This window comes from Carya illinoinensis, chromosome 6 (genome assembly GCF_018687715.1).
Source record: "Carya illinoinensis cultivar Pawnee chromosome 6, C.illinoinensisPawnee_v1, whole genome shotgun sequence".
NCBI classification, from domain to species: Eukaryota; Viridiplantae; Streptophyta; class Magnoliopsida; order Fagales; family Juglandaceae; genus Carya; species Carya illinoinensis.
In genome coordinates this window covers 28,539,703-28,565,011 of record NC_056757.1, presented here as the reverse complement: position 1 = coordinate 28,565,011, position 25,309 = coordinate 28,539,703, and the positions used below count along the sequence as shown (strand labels likewise).

General features: G+C 35.4%; 3 protein-coding genes and 1 non-coding gene across 9 annotated transcripts; 2 read left to right on the top strand and 2 right to left on the bottom strand.

Moving 5' to 3' along the window:
• Positions 1–408: 408 nt before the first annotated feature.
• Positions 409–5,574, top strand: LOC122313348 (magnesium transporter MRS2-5-like). Of its 3 annotated transcripts, none has more exons than XM_043128267.1 (7): positions 409–735; positions 1,874–2,337; positions 2,524–2,594; positions 3,717–3,845; positions 3,910–4,251; positions 4,630–4,677; positions 4,788–5,574. In XM_043128267.1, the coding sequence occupies exons 2-7, from the start codon at positions 1,902–1,904 to the stop codon at positions 5,016–5,018; spliced, it is 1,257 nt and encodes a 418-aa protein (XP_042984201.1). In that variant the 5' UTR covers positions 409–735; positions 1,874–1,901; the 3' UTR covers positions 5,019–5,574. The 3 variants fall into 3 exon arrangements, with proteins under 3 accessions (XP_042984201.1, XP_042984199.1, XP_042984200.1); XM_043128265.1 differs by having other exon boundaries at positions 410–735; positions 1,716–2,337; XM_043128266.1 differs by having other exon boundaries at positions 410–2,337.
• A 1,526-nt stretch (positions 5,575–7,100) lies between these two features.
• Positions 7,101–7,174, top strand: TRNAN-GUU. The gene has a single exon. It is a non-coding gene; the product is annotated as a tRNA-Asn (tRNA).
• A 1,087-nt stretch (positions 7,175–8,261) lies between these two features.
• Positions 8,262–14,977, bottom strand: LOC122314365 (ureide permease 2-like). 4 transcript variants are annotated; one of them, XM_043129900.1, is made up of 8 exons: positions 14,863–14,977; positions 13,651–13,978; positions 11,751–11,889; positions 11,403–11,565; positions 9,819–9,862; positions 9,609–9,709; positions 8,951–9,325; positions 8,262–8,746 (listed from the first exon to the last, which is right to left on the bottom strand). In XM_043129900.1, the coding sequence occupies exons 2-8, from the start codon at positions 13,885–13,887 to the stop codon at positions 8,591–8,593; spliced, it is 1,215 nt and encodes a 404-aa protein (XP_042985834.1). In that variant the 5' UTR covers positions 13,888–13,978; positions 14,863–14,977; the 3' UTR covers positions 8,262–8,590. The 4 variants fall into 4 exon arrangements, with proteins under 4 accessions (XP_042985834.1, XP_042985832.1, XP_042985831.1 ...); XM_043129898.1 differs by having other exon boundaries at positions 14,579–14,942; XM_043129897.1 differs by having other exon boundaries at positions 14,590–14,942.
• Positions 14,978–17,465: 2,488 nt separating this feature from the next.
• On the bottom strand, positions 17,466–24,605 carry LOC122313112 (erlin-1). Its single transcript, XM_043127848.1, has 9 exons — positions 24,380–24,605; positions 21,143–21,263; positions 20,992–21,059; positions 20,856–20,915; positions 20,601–20,759; positions 20,137–20,283; positions 18,127–18,341; positions 17,930–18,038; positions 17,466–17,831 (listed from the first exon to the last, which is right to left on the bottom strand). The coding sequence occupies exons 1-9, from the start codon at positions 24,521–24,523 to the stop codon at positions 17,739–17,741; spliced, it is 1,116 nt and encodes a 371-aa protein (XP_042983782.1). The 5' UTR covers positions 24,524–24,605; the 3' UTR covers positions 17,466–17,738.
• Positions 24,606–25,309: the final 704 nt, after the last annotated feature.

Sequence of the window (25,309 nt, the reverse complement as noted above, 5' to 3'; positions counted from 1 at the left end):
ATTGGTTATATTATTATTTTTTAATATAAAATAATTAGTTTGGTCAATTACATTAATAAAATATATAAAAAGTATGTAAAAGTGACTGTATCTAGTAGAACTCTTTATGTAAATAATATGAGTGGATTTATAAAATTTAAATTTTAAAATTTATCTTTTAAATAAAATTATATCATATAAAAACTTAAAATTGTGTGATCTATAAATTAGTTTGAAATAAATTATTTTCCACTTATTCACTAATAAAGAGGAAACAAGAAAAGGGATAAAAGAAAGAAATGAGAACTTTAAAACATTATTTCCAGTAAATAATACGTCAATCAATGACCATAGAAGAAAAATCAAATTATAAATATCTTTTTTCATAACAACCACATCGTTCGACGTATCCATGAACCTATTTTTACTTGCGTTATTATCTTGCTTGCCAAAGGCCCAGTGGCCCATCAATGAATTCTCTCATTTTTCTTTCCTTCTTTCGTTTTCTTACTGTTATTTAGAACATTTACGCTAAAATGTGCCCGCATCGATTTGCAAAATGTTCAAGAACTGCATCGTGGTAGCAGGCCCCTGAGGCCATGTTTTCAACCGAGGGTATTTTCTCTGTTCGCCGGACGGGGAAAGAAATCTGTGTTTTCTCTTCGATTTTTTTGATAAGTAGTTTTCTCTTCGATTTTAGTTAACCAACCTATCCTTAGATCAGCTTTGACAACCTCTGAAACCAATCTTCGAGAGGTATGTTTGTTATTCTTCCATCTCTTCATCTGGGCTTCTCTGTGATTGATTGTTTTTCATTATACGGGTTCTGTGATTACCGAATAACCGTCAAGAATCGGCTGATGGGTTTTCATTTCATGCTTTTATTTTGGTGAAAAGTTACGTTATCATTGGTTGGGGTTTGGTGCCACTGCAGTAGCTATTATCTGTGTTTCCATTTGTGTACGATTGTTATAGATGGTGGGACAATAGGTGCATTGAAATTTCTGATAGGGTTCTTAAAGAACGAAAATTTTGGGTTTTCGGTGTTTGAAAACCGAAAATCAAAGTTGCTCGTGCTGCTTTTCATCTGGGTTGGAATGCTCCAGGCAAAACTATTACTTTCCGTCAGTGGCGCGTGGAGGATTTTAGCCATTTTGGCAAGTCGAGATGCGTTAAAGAAACTCATTGGTTTTTTGTTGCTTTCGGTTTTTATTTCTTATTAAACTTGGTAAGCAACATTGTTTTTACAGTTATTTGGACGAATTTTATCATTGATACTAAATATGTTTTTTGTTAATATGGCTTTCAGTCTCTTTGAGCTCTCCTTCGTTAACTTAGTCGAGCTAGTTTAGTTTTGGTGTCGTGAAATTGGAAAGATCTAATCTAAAGACTAAATGTTCTTTATAGTTTATAACCATTTCAATTAAAATGATAGTTCTCCAGACTAGTCAGAGTTGATTGCTTCTCCATTGAAGTGATGGTTTTAGGGGATTTGTTCACATTTAACGTTGCCCCGCTTGGTTACACAAATGAGATGAGATGAGATAAGATGTTTTAAATAGTAATAAATAAAATATTGTTATAATATAATTTTTGAATATTAATTTTGTATTGGGATTTGAAAAAGTTAGATTGTTTATTATATTTTATATTGGGATTTGAATAAGGTGTAATGATGAGTTGAGATGAGATGAGATGAGATTTTTGGTTTTGGCTAACCAAACAAGAATTTTCAGGTTTTATATTCAGTGGATGAGGTTAAGTTCGGTTGATCTGGTTTCAAATTTGATCATTGACCTGCTTGCACAAGCAAGACTGTGCTTATGACATAGTGACATTTAGATACCATCCAACGTATACTGACGTGGGCAATGCTCAACCAATTCTCACCCAGGAAGCAGAGCAGGAAAAAGTAAAAACTAATGGGAAAACCACGGTATCCTTTTCTTTCGCCTGATCTTTCTGAATCTGCATCTTCTCAGAACACTGAGAGGTCCAATTTAGATGAGAATGGAGGTCGCGGGTCTAGTCTTACTGCAGGCGTGAAGAAAAGAGGTCATGGGAGTCGATCTTGGATTAAAATTGATAAAAATGGCACCTCAAAGATTTTAAAGCTCGACAAGGTCACGATAATGAGACATTGTTCTTTGCCTTCCAGGGATCTCCGACTTTTGGACCCTTTGTTCATTTATCCTTCTACAATATTAGGACGGGAGAAGGCTATTGTGGTCAGTCTTGAACAGATCAGGTGTGTAATCACTGCTGATGAGGTTATCCTGATGAATTCCTTGGATGGATGTGTTGTTCAGTACAAGTCAGAATTGTGCAAACGCCTTCGGAGGAACAGAGATAAAGCTGGTAAGAAAATCATACCAAGCTAAATTGGTTATTGAACTGAACAGAATACTTGGTTCTACCTTCAGAAGCATAAGTTCTTACCGAAAAAGGGTGCTGATACCATTCTATCGAGCCTTTTGAACTCTTTAATTTTACAAAGTTAAATTTTTGCATGGATTGCTTATAATGTCTACCAATTTGATTCAGAGGATCTGCCTTTCGAATTTAGGGCATTGGAGCTGGCTCTGGAATTAATATGCATGTCTCTAGATGCTCAGGTAACAATCTGCAACACAACGAATTTATGGGAATTGCCTTCTTCTTTTTGGTAAAGTCGCCGCACCACTTTGGGAACAATTATGAATGTCCTTGATAAGGAAAGAATCCAGTTTTATAATGTCTCAAACTTTAATATTCAGAAGGATATTCCTTTGGGCTTTTGTCCACAAACCTGATTGCTATGCTTTTGGCATTTTTAAAATAATCCCATTTGTACCCTATAATAAATAAATAAATCAGTCCCATTTGTGGCCATTTTGGAATGCTAGTAAGCTAGAAGACTTACAACTTACAGGGTCGGGTGGCTTGTACAGCTCTTTTCCATCCATCCGATAGTCCACTATGATTGTTGATGAGAATTTTAAACCCATCTTTGCAACTTGTTTCACACCACTCGGACCTGGAACGTGCTGTTATCAGTCTTAGCTCCTGCGATATGCCCACCCAACTATTAAAACTATCAATCCTTACTCCATCTGGGACAACATTTCCTTGTTCTTTTAGTACTCTGATGTATTCATCTTGAACTTAGGTTGTTAATTAAGATGAAGTCTTCATATTAAGTTATAAGAGAGAAAAAAAAAAAGTGAAGTCTTCATATTACTTCAGATGAGTCCATTGGGATGCATTGGATGCATGTAGGAAAGTATTTCCTGATTGGATATTACCTGTTTCATTTATTTGTATTTCTTTAGAGAGCCAAAAAAGCCTCAATCTCAATTTCTTGGTGCTTATATGAAGTCTTCTCCACCATTGAATTACATTTAGATCCGTATTTTTCTGTTGAAAATTTGTCAAACATAACCACAATTTTAACAGAATAATTTAGCAGGAAATACTCCCAACCTAAATCTACAGGATTGTTTCTAATGTCTCGAGCTTAATATTCGCATTCACTTTTGTACTTTGATGGGTTTGGTACAACTTGGGTTTTGCTAGAAGCTATTAAGTGGGTAAGAATATATAGTTATGCAGATATATATTTAAAGTATCATGCAATCTACGTGTAAATGTGTTATATAATGGACTGTGAAATTTGGAAGGTCTGCTTGACAAAATGAAGCTTGAAATATTTATTTGTTGTTCGACACCTTGCACTATGAAGTTTCTGGATTTGATAGGTAAAAGAACTGGAAAGGGAGATATATCCTGTGCTAGATGAATTGGCAACATCTATTAGCACTCTTAATCTGGAACGTGTGCGTAGACTCAAAGGCCACCTCCTTGCCTTGACTCAGCGAGTTCAGAAGGTAAATATGTCAAGTCTAGGATATCTCCTTGCTTCTCATGTTCTAAATTAAATTAAATTTCCAGGTCCGAGATGAAATAGAGCATCTTATGAATGATGATGGGGATATGGCAGAGATGTATCTGACTGAGAAGAAACAAAGGTCAGAGGCTTATCTGTTAAATGACGTTTCTGTGCGAACTGATACCTCAGGTGGGGCCAGAGAGGTTTCAAAATCTGCTCCTGTTTCACCTGTGGGGGCCTTCAGTGGAGCTCCATTTTTGCAAAGGGCTTTTAGTAGTATCATGAGTTCAAGCAAACATGGAAGCTTAATGGGTTCATCTGACGGAGAGAACATTGAACAACTGGAAATGTTGCTTGAGGCATACTTTGTTGTCATTGACAATACCATGAGCAAGTTGTTATCGGTATGAGACGTTTTGACTCCCTGCAAAGCATACATTTGACCTTGCATGTTTAGTTTCTCTTATAAAAATATTTAGCGTTGAGATTTATAATTTGGAAATTAGTATGTTACTTGTATCATCTGACTTTGCCACATCTCCTATCACTTATCTTTAACTAATCAGCTTGCATATATGATTTCTTATCATCAAGGCCCGATTCAGATGTGATCTTTATTGCATAGAATATAGCGGGTGTGAGCATGTTACGCTATCCATACTTATAAATAAAGAAAGGCACTTGGTTATTGGGATAGAATCCTCCAATAAGTGATTTGAAGGAATTGCCACTTTACTCTGCTTATGCTGATATCAAATTTTATTTTTTTATTGGTAACCCAGCTCAAAGAATACATAGATGACACTGAAGATCTGATCAATATTAAACTGGTAAGGCATGATTTTTAACCTTCAGATTTCATGTAGCCTACCTCATATTCTTTGAATATTAAAACATACATACAAAAACGTGTCATGTTTTTCACCGTGTTCATGAACAGGGCAATGTTCAGAACCAGCTCATACAATTTCAGTTGCTTCTTACGGCTTCTACCTTTGTGGCTACGGTATTTGCTTCTGTAACCGCAGTATTTGGAATGAACTTTGCAGACTCAATTTTTGACTGCCCCTCTACTTTCAATTGGGTTCTGGTTATTACTGGTTTTACCGGTGGGTTTTTGTATGTTTGTTTCCTAGTTTATTTAAGGCATAGGAAAGTCTTTCCGGGGTAAATTCTGTTGTGAACTGGAATATTTACAATGTAAATAAAGGTACAAGGTTCTTACTTTGGAACTGTAATTCCATTGAGGGTGTCTTCCCTCTCTATCTTGCCATCCTCCAGTTTTCACTTCGGTTCATGTATTCTGGTGTTCCGTCCCCTGGAAGCAGGAATTGGTTCAATCTAAGCCAGGGTTTGCAGAAAAGGTATTTTACAACATATGGTGCTATTGATCAGGACACATGAAGGAATGGTACTTTGGCCATCTGATCACCGGTTGAGTTGGTTATTCGGCAGCAGCTTCTGCAAAGCTATCCCTTAATGGTTGAAGCACTGTCAGCAGTTGCATAATGTCTTGAACCTACGAGCTGTTGGGATTCACAAGTTCATCCTTCAACTAAACTGGGAGGCCGTCAAATTAGTTGAGGGAATCTCCATGTCCTCTCTGAATATGACTTCTCTGTAAGGGATTTGGGTTTCTTGGAGTGGGAGAGAGACGCATGAAGTGGAATTCACACATGTATAATTGTCACAGTAAATTTCTACAGCACCCTGTTTAGATTTGGAAAGTGTTTTATCTCATTTCATTTTATCATTATAATTTTTTCATTTCTCACACAAAATATAATCAATAATTCAATTTTTTTTTTTTTTAAATCTCAAAAAAATAATAATATTAAAAAAATAATATTTTATTCAACTTTTATTTAAAATTATCTCATTTCATCTCTAAATCCAAATTAGTGAGGAATGATAGAACAATCACTAATTCACAATTTATTTACAACTTCATAAAATAATGAGTAATGTTATATACTACATTTTTATTAGAGCTGTACACTGATGGGTTCGGCGTCACTTTTAGCGCTAAACTAAGACACCACTATCGTTTGCCATGAGTCTATTAAACCAGTGGAAATTGTGGGTTAGGGGAGAGAAAACCAATCATATCAGTCTTGATGTGCATCGGTGCGATTTTTAGTCTACTATCGACGTCTTTTATGAAAGAGGAGGAACTGAGGAAGAATAAAGAGTGGTGTGCCGTCGTCTGTTATGGAAGAAGAAGAAAGATGTAGAGAGGAAGAAGAAGAGGGCTGGGGAGGTTATTAATTCATTTTGAAACGGTGTCGTTATATAATATATTTTTTTAACATCTAGATCATAAAAAACGTTGTTTCACTTATTTAAGTGAAACAACGCCTTTATATATATATATATATTTAAAATATATATATAAATAGACATGATCGATTGATTCAGCAGTTTTCCAGGGATTCAAACTGTGCCAAATCGTCAATGTCGATTTTCCCTCAATTCCTCTCGTCCGCTGACCAGTTCTTTGCATGTTCCATGCTCCGACTGTCGGTTTGATCAGTTCACGGTCAGCTCAAGCTGTTATTGTATACTCATAATTTTTATCTTATTTTCATCATACTAAATAAGATATAGTACATCCATTACCATTAGATAATAAAGAAGCATATAATAAATAATTATTCAATAGTAATAAATGTATCATATTTTATTTAGTAAAATGAGAATGTGATGTATAAAATTTTCCTTTTTACGTACATTTATTGAGGGGAATTAGGTGCAATTAATGGCATTAAAAACAAAAGGTGCAAGTGGTTAATAGGTTGTTGCACAGGACATATAATAATAATTAAATAAAAAAAAACAAGGTTATTGAATGCACCTAATAAATAAATAAAGAGGGATTATATATACAAATTTTAAATATACAACTCTTGCACAAATATTTTATAAAAAAGTGAATTTCATTTTTAAAAAGTATGAAAATTTCATTTTGTTAATGGGACCTACATTTTTATAAAAGATTTGTATAAATCTACCTCGCATTTACTTACAAATAAAGCCTTCAATAAAATATTTGAGTAAATGAATCATAGGTGAAATCAAAATTGGCAAACTTTCTTTAGGATGCCTACAGCCTAAATTTCCTTGAAATGTTTTACAGAAGAGATCGAGATTTCCCGGAATATCTCAAGGTTCACGCAATCCCAAGTTCCCAACGATGCGAGGATGATGGCTTCTAGAAAATAAGATAGAAAACGAATGATTGACAACAACACCCGCTGGAATAGCTCAGTTGGCTAGAGCGTGTGGCTGTTAACCACAAGGTCGGAGGTTCAAGCCCTCCTTCTAGCGTTTTGTACGTTTTCCATTTTTGAATATAATAAATGATTTCTCATGTTTCATTCCTGTAAATTTGTAATAATTCATTCATATATATATTTTTTTTGAAAGGATTCATTCATATATTGAAAAGCTTACTTCTCTTATTTATAACGACAGAGCTCTAAAAGAGATAATGTTTCCCAACTATAACTATAATAATGTGATTTCAAATAATCTGAGTTGATGTGTAAATAGTAATATTTTATAAATTTTATTAAAATGTGTTTGAATGTAAATAGATTGAAATATGTATTTAAATATATGAAATATGTTGAAACTTGAGATGGATAATGAAAAGTTAAAAAAGTAGCGAGTCTTATCAATGATTAGTTTGAAATGAGTTGAATGATTTCATCTTTCAAACACAGCCTGAGTGTTGTTCTATTTCATTATTAAGCTCCTCTTTCCTTTTGTAATTTGTGGGGATCTACTATAAATCCGTTATTCAAGAGTACAAACGTTTTCAAAACTATAAATTCATTCATTTTTGCTGGCCAAGAAAGAGAAGTCACTGCATTTTTGGAATGGCAAAATTAGAACAAATGCTGTTGTTATCGTTGATTAGACAAACAAATTGAGAAATTGTGCAGATACATGGCACAATGCAAACAGGGCAAAGAACATAGTCTGTACTTTAGGCTGACATCCGAAGACACTTCCAAATCAAGTCTTAAGCATGATTTCACACTCCCCACTTTCACCTCAGGGGCCCATTTATTTTGAGTGCAAAATTTGTTGGAACTTGGTCCTGACTCTTCTTTAAAAAAAAAAAAAAAGCATGCAACTAAATTTTCTACCAAAATGGTCATTTGGTGGGGGAAAGATGCTTGAATTACAACAGTACAGTGTAATTACTATGCATATCCCTCAAAGATAAATGATGCCTCAACACTCAAAATGGACAGCAGAAGCCAATATTGATCAGAATAGAAGATGGGCATTCACATGCATCAACCAGAAATACCAGAGGAGTGACAATTAATTTTAAGGTGGAACAAAAAAAATAAAATAAAAGCAAAACAAAACAGACAATGCATATCATTAAGACTCAAATGACACAGCAGAAGGAAGGGAAGGGGGCATTATTTTTTTATTGCACGAAACAGAGAACACTACGCAATTTGCATACTGGAAAGAAAATTTACAAGGATATGGAAAGAAAATTTACAAGGATATAGAAAGAAAGATTCCAAATACATTTTTGTATGTGCAGTTTCTATATCAACCACTGCATGCTAACAGAGATCCATTAAATTCCATAAATTTAAGCAACTTTGCATCTCAATCAATCACCTAGGCAGCAGAATATGCTTGCTCTTGACAAGTGTATAAACTAAATTGATCATTTATGCTTTGTACAATTTCTAGCAATGCCCTTTCGCCAGTCTACTTTTTTCGATGCCCTGATGATCCCATAAGAACTCCAACAGCTACAATAAACATAAACAACATACTGACAAGTAATACATATGTCCTTCGTGATGATTTCCGATATTCTTTAAAGATAAGTACTCCCCAAAAGGTGCTCACGAGTGGAAGTGCCTGATATTACACCAAATTGAAATGTGCATCAGCAGTTGGTGAACATGCAGGTGTGACAGCACAACACTTTTTCTACCAGTTTTTAAGAGAAAAAGTGGATGTATTTAAGCCAAAATTTCCTAACAAAAGAAATCTAATGATTTTTTTCCAACGATTTTATGGATGCATTACACTAGACTATCTTATATACGCAATAACACTAACCTGAACAGCATCTGCTGCCGCATATCCTGCAGCTTGACCTCCCATAAATTGGAGTCCATTGCCAAACCCACACAAAAATCCAGCCAAAAAGGCCCACCCTCGGCCATTCCAGTCTCTCACGTAAGCCTTAAGTGATGATCTCGGTAAATTTAGTACCGGGTGGTAAAGGAAGGTGATGTTCAGAATGATGGCAAGGACAAAACAGGAGACTGAGAAGTAGAAAAATGCTGTATAAACAGACAAGTGAGGAACCCCTTCCTTTAAAGTGTTCCATTGATCATTTGTTGCCAAATTGAATGCAGGTGTGAATAGAGAGAAGCAGCCACCAGCAAAGAAAGTTATGGCCAGTCCAATCAAAGTGCTCTTCCCAAACACCTGCAATCAGAATCATACATGTAGTCTAACTGTTACATCCATGGATAGATGTCTATATATGCCTGGTGGTTGAGCAATTCATTTAAAAAGAAAGAAGTGGGCCAATAAAAAAGTACAGAGGTTCTGGACAGTCATCAGCTTATAATTTCAAGTATAATTACCTCACATTGGTTGCATGCATGTGGGAGATAAATAAAGGAAAGTGCCATTGTTCAAGATTAATAGCATCCATGGCTATTGAAATCGCAGTGAGAGAATATAATTTAGATTAATAACCACCCACCTTAATTGCTCTTCTATTCTCAAGTGCTATGAGAAAACCTGCAGTCCCAGCTTTGGCTTTCTCTGCAGAACACCTTCCATTTTCGAGATCCTTCGCTCCAACTGTTGACGTGATGATGTCCAATATTGAGACAGAAAAGCAAAATAACAGTTTTAATAAATTAAAAGGAGCCCAAAGCAAGAAAACAAAAGTCTAGAGAGAGGTCCTTACCATTGTTTGTAACAGTTTGTTTAGACGTGGAAACACCTGTAGCCCTGTCAAAAAGTTCAGTTTGTAGAAGCGTCAGCATTATATGATCAATATTGCATGAGAAGAAATGAAAGAATCCCCGATGCAGTATAAGTTTTACTGAAAAATTACCTAATCCTGCAAACTTAGAGCAAGGAACTCTTTCAGAGATCAAAGATAAAGTGGAAAAGCAACATTGTATAATATCACCTGATTTGGATAGAGATATGCTTCCATCTCATCCCATCTCATTTCATCTCATCCTATCTCATCTCAATATCCAAAACCCTTAGGGGTTGGCTCAAGTGGTAAAGGCCTTGGGCTTGGGGGTATGCTCCCCTTAAGTCTAAGGTTCAAATCCCCTTGAGTGCAAATAATCTCTAGAAGCCATCGGACTGAGAGATTTTTCCCTAAAATTACTTGAGGTACACTTGCGGAAAACTCCTTGTCAATGGCCCGTGCACCCCCGGGATTAGTCAAGACACTGTCGTTGGACACCCAGTGCCAATAAAAAATATATATATACCCAAACACACAAACACAAAACACTTTTCAATTTCAAATATTCAACTTTTTCATCTAATCTTTACCTAATTATTACAACTTTACCAAACATCCAAACAAAACACAAAAAAACAATTCAACTTTTTCAAATCCCAAAACAAAAATGATATTAAAAAATTATACTCTTAACAATGTTTTAACTTTACAATATTTTTATTCAACTTTTTCTCTTTCCTTTTCCAAAACCCCATAAAACATTTTAACTCAAACTATTTCTAACTCATCTCATCTCAATTCAAACACCATAAACACAAAACACTTTTCAATTTCAAATATTCAACTTTTTCATCTAATCTTTACCTAATTATTACAACTTTCACAAACATCCAAACAAAACACAAAAAACAATTCAACTTTTTCAAATCCCAAAACAAAAATGATATTAAAAAATTATACTCTTAACAATGTTTTAATTTTACAATATTTTTATTCAACTTTTTTCTCTTTCCTTTTCCAAAACCCCATAAAACATTTTAACTCAAACCATTTCTAACTCATCTCATCTCAATTCAAATATCTCACTACTATTCACAAACCATTTTAACTCAACTTATCTCATCTCAACTCACTATCCAAACCAGGTTAAAGACTTCATTGACTTTCCAAAAGGAGAAAAAAAAGCTTCTTTTTATTTAATCTGAGTCTTACACTTTGTTGCTGCTTATCATTAACTGGCCCATGTCTATGTTTCTCATTCATATCTCGTATGCAAGCACGTCACCCAAAAATTGAATTAATTTGAAACCCAGGACAACAATGATTTGTAATTTTTATTTTTTGGATATTGTTTCCAATGGGAATGAACTAAGCCAGAACAAATAACAGAAAAGAACGCAAAAACGAACAACATTGAAAGAGTTTAATAACCAATAAGGATTCAAGTTTCTGCAAGCTATTTGGCCCATATAGGAAACCGATTAGGCAACAGTTACTATAGACAAAAGAAACCTTAGTTCTAAATCAGCACAATTCCATTTATAACTAATAAGGACAGAGGCATACTCGGCTCCAACTGTATAATCACTGAGCTTTTTTTTATTATCAGCTGCATTGGATGCATGAAGAAAAGAGCCAAGACAAACCGCAGTCAAGAAGCAACCAACACCAGGGAAAAGAATCTCAGCTCTGTTGATTTTGTCATCCAAAAAGTAATTCAAGGTTGTGCCTGTTACAATTGGAAGAGAGACTATAATGAAAAAAAATACATCTTGCCAATCTTTTATTTCATAGTTTCTGTTTAAAATGCATATCCAGACAAAAATAGATGTGCACATACATAAGAATGTGTGTGGGTGTGTGCACGAGCTAAGGTGTGCATGTCAATGTGCCTCTGTGTGGAGAGATAGGCACCTATAACCACAGTGATGCTTGAAGTGACCACTTCCACCACTGATAAACCAACAAAAGCCCAAGCATACTGAGTAGATAGGTTGCCAATGCTGAGCACCACCCCACCCGCCATTGCAAACAAAATGGAGGGCCAGTTATTCTGCATCAAGCACCATAATGAAATCACACATCAGTTGTAACGGATATGATGCCATTGAACCGAGACTCATGTCCAACTATGTAGCTTCAATCACCTCAGAAGATTCAGAACTACTTCTGTTTGAGACACAACACATTTAACATACTTATGGTACATAATTACAACTTGATGGGGGATTAAACAAAAACTAACTCAAAATGAACTGCCTACTGTAGATTCAATTATTTAAGAGAGCATGGCATCATCCCCAAGCAACAAAAGAGATCTCATCATCCAATGACATTTCATTCAGCATCCTTCAACAGCTTCAAAGGCATTCTCTCATCTTAAAAGAGCATCTCCTCATTATGTCCCAGCATTCACACTATAGTGTCCTAGAGTTGATTAGTAAACATACCAATAAATCAAAATACCAGAGTTTAGCTGCCTAAATCCTAGAAGGTCTGGAGTAGATGGCTTTCCTAAGTTGAATCATCAAGAGCATCAACGACAAATTAAGTTCATATTTTCACCCATTTTTTCCTCGCAAACAACAGCCAATTGTTAGTTTGGAAGTTGCACAGAGTGAAGACAATTTTCAAGCAGTTAGGAGGACTTGAACCCAAGCCATATAAGCAGACTTCAACAGAAAATCAGCTGTTATCACATACAACTATTATTGACACAACAGAGTTGCAAGAATTTTTCATACAAGTGAGCTGTCCAGAAAGATAACTTCATACTTTTTCATACAAGCAAGAAAATTTTTTACTGCAGCTACAATCTTACATCCACAAAGAGAGAGAAGAAATAAAACACTAGAGCACTACTAGTGATTATATAACTCCATATCCGGGTGTCAAAAACCGTATCCAGGCCGGATGGGCCAGGTTTTAAAAAGCCGGTACCAGCCCGGATTTAGTCCAGGCCGGAACCCGGCCCAGATGAACAGTCCTACATCTTTCTTCTTTTCATAGATCTGCACCCAAACTTTCTGATAGTTTCCACATACTTAGTTAAGAAATAGGACATGGGATATCAATCTACATGCGATAAGCTACTCCGTTTTAATAGTTCAGAGTCACAGCTGAATAAATTTACAGTCATTAAAGTTCCCAATTCGCATAAAGATCAAAAGAATGAAATATTTCCTTCTTTTCTGTATACTGATCTTAGAAAGTACTTTTGCCCCTATTCATTTCTTATGCTTGGAAAAGGTGATAGCCCAATGAACTGGGGGAAGAGAGTGATCAAAGTATTAGGTTGGCATGTATGTTAATGTGATCTAGTTGGGTTTTCTACCACAAGTGGAGCAAAAGAATAGGGTTTCCAGATCTATTCAACTCATATCCATAGAAAAATGTGAAAGAATGTCCATTATACTTCCAGCTCAGACAGAAAAATAAAAAAGAGCAAGTCATTTATGGTGACTACAATAAACAAGTCATCAGATTCTCAATATTTTCTTCCCCTGCAAGAGGTCACATTGGCAGCATACCTAAAGATAACAAAAGGAAAATAACATGATTATATTAGATCATAACAATTAACAACAGTAACCCCAGAAAATAAAGCTTTTTTTTACTTTGCATTGAAGAATGCATCTTTTCTATTCACGCTTATACTTTCATCAGAATTAATTTTCATTTTCCAACATCATTTTCATGAGGACTGGTTTGCAAATGCTTCGAGAAATAAGTCAAAGTAATTTATTCACCGGATAAAAGAAATATTGATAACAAAATGTTAAGAACGCCACCTCTAATATACATAGAAACTTACCTGAGAAAGTTGAACAAAAAAATTGGGCGAATCAGGTGTGCTCTTGCCTATCTCCCCAAATGTTAAAGCAATAATGACAGCAGCCAAGAGATTTGTAATCGAGTAGTCAAGGTAAGTATGTTGAGGAAGACGACCGCGTCTTTCCAGGAGAGTCATAACAGCAGGCCATGTGCCCAAGAACGTCAAGGAAATCAGCATGCATAGGATGGCACCTCCTTTGCTCTCCACCAAATACATTTTCAAATCACCAGATGTATAATCCTCTCAGTTGGAGTAATTGAGGAGGTATTCAATGAAAATCCAGCAGGGAGACCCTCCTAGAAAAATCCTGCAGGGGGAGGCAATATGAATTACTCTGTATCCTCTGGCTTACCATATACATGTAGTATAGTACTAGCCACTCATTTCGATAGCCAATATAAGCACTTGAAGCATTCCAGATCCATAAAACAGGATGGAAATTCAGTTGCTGCAAAAAACTGAAAGACAGGGGTCCCACTATAAGGGGAAGAAGAGAAACGTTGACCCTGTGTAAGTAAGAAAGAAAACAAAATCTTCACATACACAGCGGAACTGAAGGAGAACAGGTGAATTGTAGAATCACAGATTCAGAAGATTTAACTTCTGGCTACTGCTCCTGATGTTTAGAAAGAGATAAAAAAACAAAACAAAAGCCCCCAAGGTAGAAGTGATTAAAAATATGCAATTCAGAATTTCAGAGGGTGCTAATGAGAATATCTTGAATAAAATAACTGGCAAAAGAACAGTAGTGGCGGCGAAAACGGCAAAGCATGCGGAACACACAGCGTTACAGAGCAAAATCCAATACTCTAATGACTAATGAAAAACGTAGAAACCCAACTGTCCACACAAGAAATCTCGAAAGTATCTACAACCCACTTTTTAAGGAATGTAAATTATAACTTACACTTCACCTACCGATCAAAACCCGATGCAAACCCCACTACATGGGACACCAAAGTAGGCCAAAGAAATCCTCCGCACGCATCACAATCACGTTCACAAGTTCACAACCTCAGATTCTTAGGTAGGAAGTTTAAATACTAATTGCAAAACCGGAAGAAACAGAGAACGGACAAGAGAGTGGCAACACAGAGAAACTAGAGAGAGCAGTTTGGGTACGGAGGGTGATAATGTAAGCCGTGTTCAAATCAATCATATAAACTATAAAGTGCTTTCAGAATCGGGAACCTTGGATGCGGATTCCCTGAGATACAGTTGCTTCTTTTATGGTTTCCCACGTTCACTCGCAATAAGTCATCAAAGGTAGACAATGGCAACGTGAAAAAGGATAAAAAGCAGTCGCTTTAAAGATGAGAGAATTTATTATTAATTAATTAATTAATTTTTTAATAATGACTCTACGTCAGTTACTGGCTTATCTAACATTGCTTTTCGTATTATTATGCAATTCCGGGTCAAAGAATCGCGAGAAGTCGACCTCGTGGTTTGAAAAAACAACAATGCTACTTAAAATTATAAAATTTGATGATTATATATATCGCGTAATTATTTTAAAAAAAAATACGATTTATGATTTAAAAATTAATTTTTTTTATGTAAATTTTATATTAATTTATTTTTTTTAAATAATTACACATCATTTATATAATTACGATTGTAAATATCTTTTCTCTTAAAAAAAAATTATAGGAAGATGTCGACAAGGACAACCCAAGCATCAAGAAGCAAGGGAATGCAACTTGCAGACGATTCGATTCCGAATATTCACAGCCTTACATCCTCACCACAATACAGAGGAATCAAAAGTAACAGTTTTCATATTGAAATATGGAACGGGTTGCTATATTTATAATAAAAAAAATGAATGCAGTAATCAAATTGACTCTGCTAATAAAGGCAGGTGCGAAGTACGACCTTCACCAGATTTTCATATTCTCCGACTGTTTTAACTTTTGTCACTTTGTCAAAAGAATTAAAAAAAAAAAAAAAAAAAAAAAAAAGACTTTTGTCACTTTGTGTGTGCGCTCTAGCTAGCTTATTTGTCGGTCATTTTTAGCACTGTTTATCGAGTTCCGACCGGCTATTCGAGTGTATCCGCCCAAAATCCGAGTTTTAAATCTGGAACAGGTATATCCAGAGTATAATTCAAGTCGAAATCTAGATGAATCTAAATTTTTACAGCCTAGAAATTTTCCGGGCGATTTTTTTTTTTTTTTTTTTGCACGAAGTCTATATTATTGAATCTTTTTCAAGAAAAATATAATGCTGAAAAGCATTTTTTATTTATCTAAAAACCTATATTCTTTAACAATTTTTTTAAGAAAAAATTGTGAAAAACATATTTTTTTATATATATAAAACAACTAATTATCTTTTTAACTAAATGTATCTAAAAAAAAAAATTCAATATTTATCATATAAAATGCATGCAATACATAATGCAATTCACTATATATTATATTATTTAATTTTTATACATTACATTACAACATACAAAATTATAAACCATTATCATGATTGATCATCATTAGTTTAATCAGGAAGAGCTTCTTCAATACTTGGTGTCATATCTCCTTCACTACTCCATTTGGGTCTTTATAGTCAAAGTATCACTTCACCTGATAAATATCACATGAAACTTGTGATATTTCTTAAGGTCCAGATTGGTTAACTAAAATTAAAAATATCATCTTATCTCATCATTACAAATTTTTTAAATCTCCATAAAAAATATAATAAATAATTTAATTTTTTTAAATCTCAATACAAAATTAATATTAAAAAATTATATTATAATAATATTTTATTTATTACTATTCAAAATATTTAATCTCATCTCAACTCATCTATGCAATCAAACCAGACCTAATAATTTTAAGTAGCACTCCAAATAGTTTTATTTGCTGCAATTTTATTAAATTACCATATAAAATATAAATTCAACAAAAAAATCATCGAATTAAAACCAGGTACCCAAAAAGGATACAACCGGTTTTAGTCATACAAATTTCAAACCAGATACAACCAATTTTAAATTGTGTTTGAATGTTAAGTTGAACTGAGCTTAGTTGAATAAAAAATTATTAAAATATTAATTTTAAATATTATGAGTGTGTTAAAATTTGAAAAAATTAAATTTTTTATTATATTTTATATAAAAATTTAAAAAAATATAGAAAAATTTAAAAAATTTATAATAATGAAATGAAATAAATTGAAGAGACCGCGTCACGTGGATTCTGGACTAGGTCAAGAAAAAAAAAAAAAAAAAAAACCATCCTAAATGATCAGTCCTGCTCATTTTCATTGCCTTCACTTTTCGCAGAGAAGATCTCAACATTTCTCTTCATTATTAAAGATGTTAAAAAAATAAAAATTTTAAATACATTATAAAATGATAAATGAGTGACAGGAGATAAGCTTATCATATCCAAAAGAGTAAGTTACGGGGTATCACTCATGGCCAACGGCCATCACGATTGCAGAATTTTTTAGGATGGTGATAAAGTCAAAAGAGATGCCGCAAGCTAATGGTAGAAAGTTTCAAGAAGTAATCCAACCTTGATTTTATATGATTTATTTATTTTAAATAAAAATAATTTTACAATCCAACAAATTAATTCGCATTAATTTTTAAAATTACTTTTATATAATCTTTTGCAATTAAGATATTTAAAAAAAAAAAAAAAAGCTACGGTTAACATACTTACCTATATTGTTGCTAAATAATGGATAGTATGGCTACATTATTTTGGAAATGATAAAGTGTTTCTGAGTGAACTTCCCCTTGTTCGATAATATAGAAGTTTTATGAAGTATGCGAACACAGGAATCCGAAGCGTGTCAACGCACGTTGAATTCACTGAATACAAGCTAGTTGCCAATAGTATCTGGAGCCAAAAGATTGAAGATCAACCAGAGAACATATAATACCTAGAAATTAAGAGATCACCCAAAAGGAATTTTACCTGAAACAACTTCTATACAAAAATATCAACCTATGTTTTCCGTTTCCTTTCCTTACTATGTAACCTGTTTGTGACCACCGATCTTATTACAATCATGTTTACAGGACTCATGATCAATCAAAACTTACCTTCTGACTACCCGTTGTTGGACATCTCCCTTGACACATTTCTAGATACCTGTTGCAGGAAGTTCCCGAGTAGCCTCTGATCCAAAACCATATTAGGTACCTGCATGGAAGATTTACTAGGTAAAGATTGTGCACACCAGTGCATACGCACGCACGCACGCACACACTTGCACACACGGAGAGAATGAGAGACTAGACCTTTTCCCCAAAGAAGATTTTTGTATTATCAGCTATGGCCTCGATGAATTTAAGCTCCAGAAATTGTGGAGTAAGCTTCAACTTGTTTGCTTCAGCTTCCTTCATCACACTAAAGATGTGGGGAAGCAATACCATTATAATTTCTACAAAATAATGATCATATCCTCTCTCAACGAGAGAGCAAATTAAAAACTTACCGGTAGAAATCTGCATCTGCCAGACTCCTTTCCCGAGCCATGTACATTTGGTTATCAATTTCTTGCTGCCTCCTGGCACTGTCCTTTTCCATCAACTTCTGTTCCATAACAATCTTGCTAACGTTTGCATTCTTCTCAGCTTCACTGATAGCCATTTTCTTACTTGTCTCTGCCTCTTTCTCAACTACTCTCTGCCTCTCAATAGCAATTAAGACCTAACAAAGTAACATGAACATAAAGATAGAATAACGCACTCTATGAACTATGAAGACTTGTTATATACTAAATTACCCAGTATGTGAATAGATGATTTGGCTTGGGTACAAAGGCATGTATGTTCAATATTTGGGTATAAGAAATAAAGCTTGTAATATTGAATGCCAGTAGGACCAAAGCTAACTTGTTCAAAGGGTGACTTCAATGTTTCATAATTTGATCATAAAGAGATTGTACCTGTCTAAAGGAGGCCGGGTGACACTAATAAAGAGTACCCTTTCTAACTTACCAACCTATTTCTTGTCTCTTTTTCCAATTCCAGCAAGTGTGGCGGCCCGGATCGAAAAACTATATCGAGACTTCTTATGGAGTGGGTTGGGGAAGGAACAAAAATTTCATCTAGTCAGCTGGGCAAAGGTATGCAGGGCAATTCAGTCAGGTGGGTTGGGGATTAAGAATTTGAGAACGTTTAATCGGGCCCTTCTGGGGAAGTGGCTTTGGAGATATAATGTGAAACCGGAAGCACTTTGGAAATTGGTCGTGGACTACAAACATGGTAGCTTGTGGGGCGGATGGTGTACTAGAGAGGGGAATGGTACATACGGCGTGGGGGTTTGGAAGCACATAAGAAGAGGGTGGGAGGTATTTGTTCGACACACTAAACTTGTGGCGGGGGAGGGTACTCGTGTAAAATTTTGGAGGGACATATGGTGTGGGGAGGAGGCCTTAAAAGATGCATTTCCATCTGTCTTTCTAGTGGCCTGTGACCAAGATGCTTCAGTGGCAGACCTTATGGTTCTTTCAGGGGACCAAGTCCAATGGGATGTCACTTTTAATAGAGCTGCCCAAGATTGGGAAATGAACTGTTTTGAGGCTTTTTTCAGCCGTGTATATTCAGCGAGACTACAGGTTTCGTGTGCAGATAAGTTGTGGTGGATACCGACAGGTAAAGGTATTTTCTTGGTCTGCTCTTTTTATAAATCTCTTACATGTCAACCGGAATCCCAATTCCCTTGGAGAAGCCTGTGGAGAAATAAGGCACCCCCCAAAGCACTCTTCTTCACATGGACAGCGGCTCTAGGGAAGATATTGACAACAGATAATCTGCGTAAGCGTCGAATAATTATCTCAGATTGGTGCTGTCTGTGCAAAAAAGAGGGTGAATAAGTGGATCATCTCTTGCTACATTGTGAGATAGCTAGAGCATTGTGGAGCGAAGTGTTCAGTCGCTTAGAGTTAAACTGGGTAATGCCGGCTTCAGTAGTTGAGCTTCTGGCCAGCTGGGCAATTCCGGGTGGGGTCCCTCAAATCAAAGCAGTGTGGAAGATGGTCCCCATCTGCATCATGTGGTGCTTATGGCGTGAATGTAATGATCGGACGTTTGAAGATAAGGAGCGGTCTTTAGAGGAGCTTCGGTCTTTATTTTTCCGTACTTTATGCCTTTGGGCCATAGCAATAGACTTTAATGGCCTAAGTTTTCATGATTTTCTTGTTTCTAATGTATCGAACTAGATAGATGCTCCACCTGTATACCTTCTTGTGTACTTGGACTCTGTCCTTTATCATTAATACTACCGTTTACTTATCCAAAAAAAGATCTGGTAAAAATGCATTTAATTTCTATCTGAATGTGCAGATTAAGAATGAAGAAATAATTACATATAAACTGAATTAGACTCTGGCTTAAGATAGGCCTTAATCTTTACCATCTACCTTATTTACCTCCATTTTGACCAACACGGGAAAATAGAAGAAAGTAAAGGAGTTCTCCTGTATTAAGGAAAATGAAAGTACCTTAGTGCGTTCCTCTTCCATCTGTTCAAAATTACGTCTAATACTCTCCGGGATGGTTGGCTTTGTAACGCGCACACTGATAATTTCAATACCTGGAGCATAGCGTGTGCAGTCACCCTGGAGAGAATCTTTCATCTTTTCATCAATCTGCAAGAGTTCAATGCTTCATAAATACGACCTCAAATAAATAACCACCAAGGAAACAATAACTCCACAAATATTGTATAACACGAGCACAAGATACCATGACATCATACAACTATAAAAAGGAGGACAAGTATGCAGAGCCTCTTAATAATGCTGGCAGCTCAACACCTACATATGGAGTACAATAAAGACTACATATACCGTTAGGTTTCATTGGAAGTTTTTACTTACTAAAAAAGAAAAGTCACATTAGAAGTTCCGAAAATATTGTCATCAATGGCATTAAAAAACATGTTTTATCTAGCATCTGTACTTACTTGATCAAACACATCTATATAGACTTGCTGAAGAGAATGAGAACTACAGAACTGATTGATCTCATGATGAATCTTGTCATATATCCATGTGTTGTCATACTGCACTCCATAGTTCAGCAGTGTTTCATAAACAAAATCCTTATGCAGCCGGTTAACAACCTGATAATGGCATTCTAATCAATACATATAAGCTCAGAATGCCAAACATTAGACAGCTTACAAAACGTAACAAAAAGCACTATCTCATAGCTCTACCTCTATCTTTTCAAAGTTGATCATGACACCACCTTTAGTACCACAAGGAATATCCCTCACCTGCAGTTTACATATTTTATGGAATTAATCATTAGCCTGGCATAATGAATGTCAATATTCACATATCAAAACTTACCTGATCCGTCTGAAGGGTTACTTGAACAGGCTCATAGTGGGTTATCAAAGGCATCTTTAGATGAAAACCTGAAAATTCAAATTTAAGTACAAGCAGCATTCCACAAGTTCTAAGAAAAATGCAAATCATAAACTGAGGACCATATTGAAACCTGGATCTGTAATCGTCTTTAGAAGGGCACCTCCTCGCCAGTATACCCCAACATGGCCTTCTGGGACTTGGTGCAAAACGGCCAAGCTATTCTTAAGAGTTGATGATGACGGAATTCCTATCTGTAAATTCCATAACTCACACCAAATATTTTTGAACTCAGATAAAATGAAAACTGCTTAAAAACTTACTCCATTGTAAGAAATTCAACTTAGTTCAAAAACTTTAACCAAACTTGCACTTTATAAGAAAAATACATAATCATCCCACCAAAAAAATATTGCCAGATGTGTCCCTGCCAAATTGCCAATAACCAAGTAAAAGTTTCAGGCAACACAAAAACAGATAGAATAACAGAGATAGTTCTACAATCCCAAATGGTTATATGGCAACATGACAATCATTCCTTTTGCATTCAAAAAAGCTAATAATAAAATGGAGATAGTTGTTAGAACCACACATATTCCTTTTTTGATCAGCAGAACCACATATATTTCAATTTATGGTTAAATCAAACAATGTTGAGGCATTTTTCCCATATGCCATAAACTAATCACAGTGATACTACTTTGAAATGACCTTTCTAATGGAGAATATTAATGAATGTTGAACCCCTGTTGTAACAATGCAAGTCCACACGGCATACTACCAACACCACCACCACCAAATAGGCAAACAAGCACTGGAGATAATCTCAGATATCCAAAGACCTGTAACGTCCCAATGAAAGACCCAAACCATATGACCTATACTCCAAAAAGACTAGTCAATGATACAATTAGAGTCCCATTGAAACATTCTAAAGAGCAAGAACTTCTCATACCCGAGCATACAGGGATCTTATACACCATCTACCATATCTTTATCATATGGGGTATCATAATCTCCCCTCCCCCCTTAAATTCCCGACGTCCTAGTCGGGTCTGTCCGTTGTAGATGGCACGGGTCAAATCCCACATTTCTGGTTGGAATAGGCTCTGATACCATTTGTAACATCCTAATGGAAAGCCCAAACCACATAACTTATACTCCAAAAAGACTAGTCAATGATACAAATGGAGTCTCATTGAAACCTTATAAAGAGCAAGAGTTTCTCTTTCCTAAGCAATGTGGAATCTCATACATCACCTATCATTATCCTTATCATATGGGGTACCACAAGACCACATTTTGCAATAAAGATTTGAGGAATTTTGAGTAAATTTACAGATCCTGAAACACAATTGAAGTACTTTAGGATGGAAGATGTCGAGATGGATTAGCAATCACAACACAAAGCAATTACGTACTTCCCCATGGACTTGCCATGGAAAAAGGGGTAGAGAAACCAATATTATATTGTAAAAGGAAAGAATAAAAAAGCAGATGTCCTTGATAAGAATTAAAGCTTAATTAAACTATAAGGTTGTATTTGCTTTGACAAAAAAGCAAATCAGTATTTTCCTGAGCTTAATGTGGGCATAAAAACTGTTGAAAGAAATTGTTTCTATGCCAATAAAGTAATGATTACCACTGTAGGGAAAATAGTGAGATAAAGAACTCAGTTCCGCCCCTCTCCCCCTCCCCCTGGCAGGCAAACCCAGCATCAACCACAACATCCATCCAGCTCCGTAGCACCAGCCCATCAGCCCACAAATGCCAGGCCCCAAAGCCACCCCCTCCCCCTCACGTTGTAGAGCCAGCTGGCCAGCCCCTCACCATGACCCTACCCCCCAACCCTGTGAATCATCCCCAACTCAGTGTCACAATTCCAAAAATCTCACCTGTCACTGCCTCCCCTACTCCAGAACTTCCTTTCTCCTTTTGCACTTCCCCATTTTGTCCAAGAATACCATGAAACGAGGTATTAATAATACTGTGGATTATTGCAATTTTATAAAATATTGTGACCTATAGTTGTTTTGTATAACATACCATAATTCCCACTGTATTCTCTATACAAGCCCTTGAATGAGTAAGTTATAAGTTGTATAAAGTGAATAAAAAAGACAGTTGCTAGGGCCTCATGCATCATGAAAGTGGATCACAACTGAGCATATATTATGAGGTTTGCATTCTGTGCAACCAGACACACTCATTTGGAAAAACAAGATAATTATTGGCTCTCTTGTTTTCCTTCCTCTTCTTTTTTCTCTATTCCCTAGCATAATACCAAAGCTGTACTGACACCATTTTATAATATTCCTTGCTCGCAATCAACCGGTACTTGCACCTATTTTAAGATTTTAATCTTTTTTTCTATCGCTGATGGCACCATCAACCTCAAAGTGATCTGTCTACTTTTTAACGAAATCTCAAGCACAAAACAAGCTCCCACAGGCCTTTCAGAGTCTTACAAACCATAAGACGCATCCTTATTGCCTCCAACTGCCCAACAACCTTTACTCCAACAACTAATGCCAAAAAATTGGCTTAGAGTATACCAATCAGTGAATTATTAATCCACTGACATTAGTGTAGAGGGATGCATCCTCACTCGCCATCTAGAGTTTGTTGCATTCAGTCTCCTGTGCCACACATGCCGTCACACGTGAAGTGATCCAATTTGGTTTGGACTGGTCTCGCCAACCCGCCAGCTTTGATTTGTGCTCTGTCTATACGGATATACTCTTTGCAAACTATTTCACAAGTCACTAACAAACTCAATCCGAGTTCAAGTTGCTCCGTATGTTCGGAAGAATATTACCTTTCTATGCAACAAGTGAGGAATTATTAAGAAAATATGCAATATGTTAATATACTCCACGTATTATATCAGCCCCAATGTAACTAAATGAGTAAAATAGAACCGCTTAAGCTTTGTGCTTCGGGAACAATGGTCGCTACGCCAAACCATGTCAATCTCTTGCTTTCTTCCGTCTTCTCTCCCTTGATTTTTCGTCTCTCCCTCGTTTTCGCATCTCAATTTTCCTGATACTCTCAACAACCGGTGTTTTGCCAAAAAAATGCAAATCACCATCTTTCAAACTGAAAATACGGCCTATAGACTAAGATAATGAAGTAATGATGCATTACTGAGACAAAAAAAAAATATATTGAATCAAGTTGCGAGAATCCTAGAGAAAACGAGAACACGGCGAAATGAAGTCAGACAAAAAACCAAAAGGGTGATGGATTAGATGCTAAAACAATATTAAAAGATCAAGAATTTTAAAAAGAAAAAAAAAAGTGGGTACAACAATAAATGAGATATAAATTGAAGAACGAAATGGCAGTAGAACTTTTGAGAGTTGTATACCATGACGAAGATGGCTACGAAGGAGAAGAGGACTGTGAGAATCGCTGAGAAATCTCCGCTACCGCCGCCTTGAGGCCTAGCTGGAGGTGTCTGAGGCGGAGGCTGTGGACTTCCGGCTCTCTGCTGCTGCTGCTGCGAATCCATGGCCGCTTTTGCACTCTATCTCAAATAGGAACCCCTCAGTTTGTTTCCGGTTGCCCTCGGCGTGGACAATGAAAAAGAAAAATACTAGTACTCCCGACACTAACACGAAATAGCACACCTTATGTAATGTCCAATTTACCCTCCTTTAAAGGCACAATCTCCGAATCTCGTGTATTTTCAGTTTTCTTACTATCCTGGGTGTGTTTTCCGACCATTCTCACCCACGAGCGTCGGTCGCATTCTCACCCGGGATGCCATCACTTTAGTTAAAAATCACTAATTACACCTATAAATGAAGATAAAACGTTATTTTAGAAAAAATACTTTCAATCTATCTTATCATATAATTATAATTTTTTTAAATTTTTATATAAAATATAATAAATAATTTAACTTTTTTAAATTTTAAAATAATACTAATATTAAAAAATAATATTTTAATAATATTTTATCTAACTGTTAACTTTTATTTTAAACATCTTGTTATCCCAACAATCTCAAAATACAAAAAAGGTAATCTCGGATTATAAAGAAAAAAATATGTTTACAAATTACTTACACGCATTAGTGTAGGTGAAGTTTTTATTTTTAGAATAATATTACGTATAGTCATAAAATGAATAAACACTATATAATTATTTTGAAAAAAAGTAAATTTTTTTTAAAAAAAATTATATATATCTCGTATTTATTTATTTTTTAAAAACTAATAACGTAACACTTGTATATTTACTATTACAAATATTATTTTTATTATTTTTATTTATTTTCATCATAATGACGAAA

What these genes read in the sequence shown, in the direction of transcription:
- LOC122313348 (XM_043128267.1), top strand. Translation starts at nt 1,902, where the DNA reads ATGGGAAAACCACGGTATCCTTTTCTTTCGCCTGATCTTTCTGAATCT. An exon ending in CCATGAGCAAGTTGTTATCG is followed by an intron (nt 4,252 to 4,629) that starts GTATGAGACGTT and finishes TTGGTAACCCAG; the next exon opens with CTCAAAGAATACATAGATGA. An exon ending in ATCTGATCAATATTAAACTG is followed by an intron (nt 4,678 to 4,787) that starts GTAAGGCATGAT and finishes GTTCATGAACAG; the next exon opens with GGCAATGTTCAGAACCAGCT.
- LOC122314365 (XM_043129900.1), bottom strand. Translation starts at nt 13,887, where the DNA reads ATGTATTTGGTGGAGAGCAAAGGAGGTGCCATCCTATGCATGCTGATT. An exon ending in GATTATACAGTTGGAGCCGA is followed by an intron (nt 9,863 to 11,402) that starts GTATGCCTCTGT and finishes ACTTTTTGACAG; the next exon opens with GGCTACAGGTGTTTCCACGT. An exon ending in ACAAACTGTTACAAACAATG is followed by an intron (nt 9,710 to 9,818) that starts GTAAGGACCTCT and finishes TCACGTCAACAG; the next exon opens with TTGGAGCGAAGGATCTCGAA.
- LOC122313112 (XM_043127848.1), bottom strand. Translation starts at nt 24,523, where the DNA reads ATGGATTCGCAGCAGCAGCAGCAGAGAGCCGGAAGTCCACAGCCTCCG. An exon ending in TCAACTTTGAAAAGATAGAG is followed by an intron (nt 20,760 to 20,855) that starts GTAGAGCTATGA and finishes TGCCATTATCAG; the next exon opens with GTTGTTAACCGGCTGCATAA. An exon ending in ATATAGATGTGTTTGATCAA is followed by an intron (nt 20,284 to 20,600) that starts GTAAGTACAGAT and finishes GAACTCTTGCAG; the next exon opens with ATTGATGAAAAGATGAAAGA.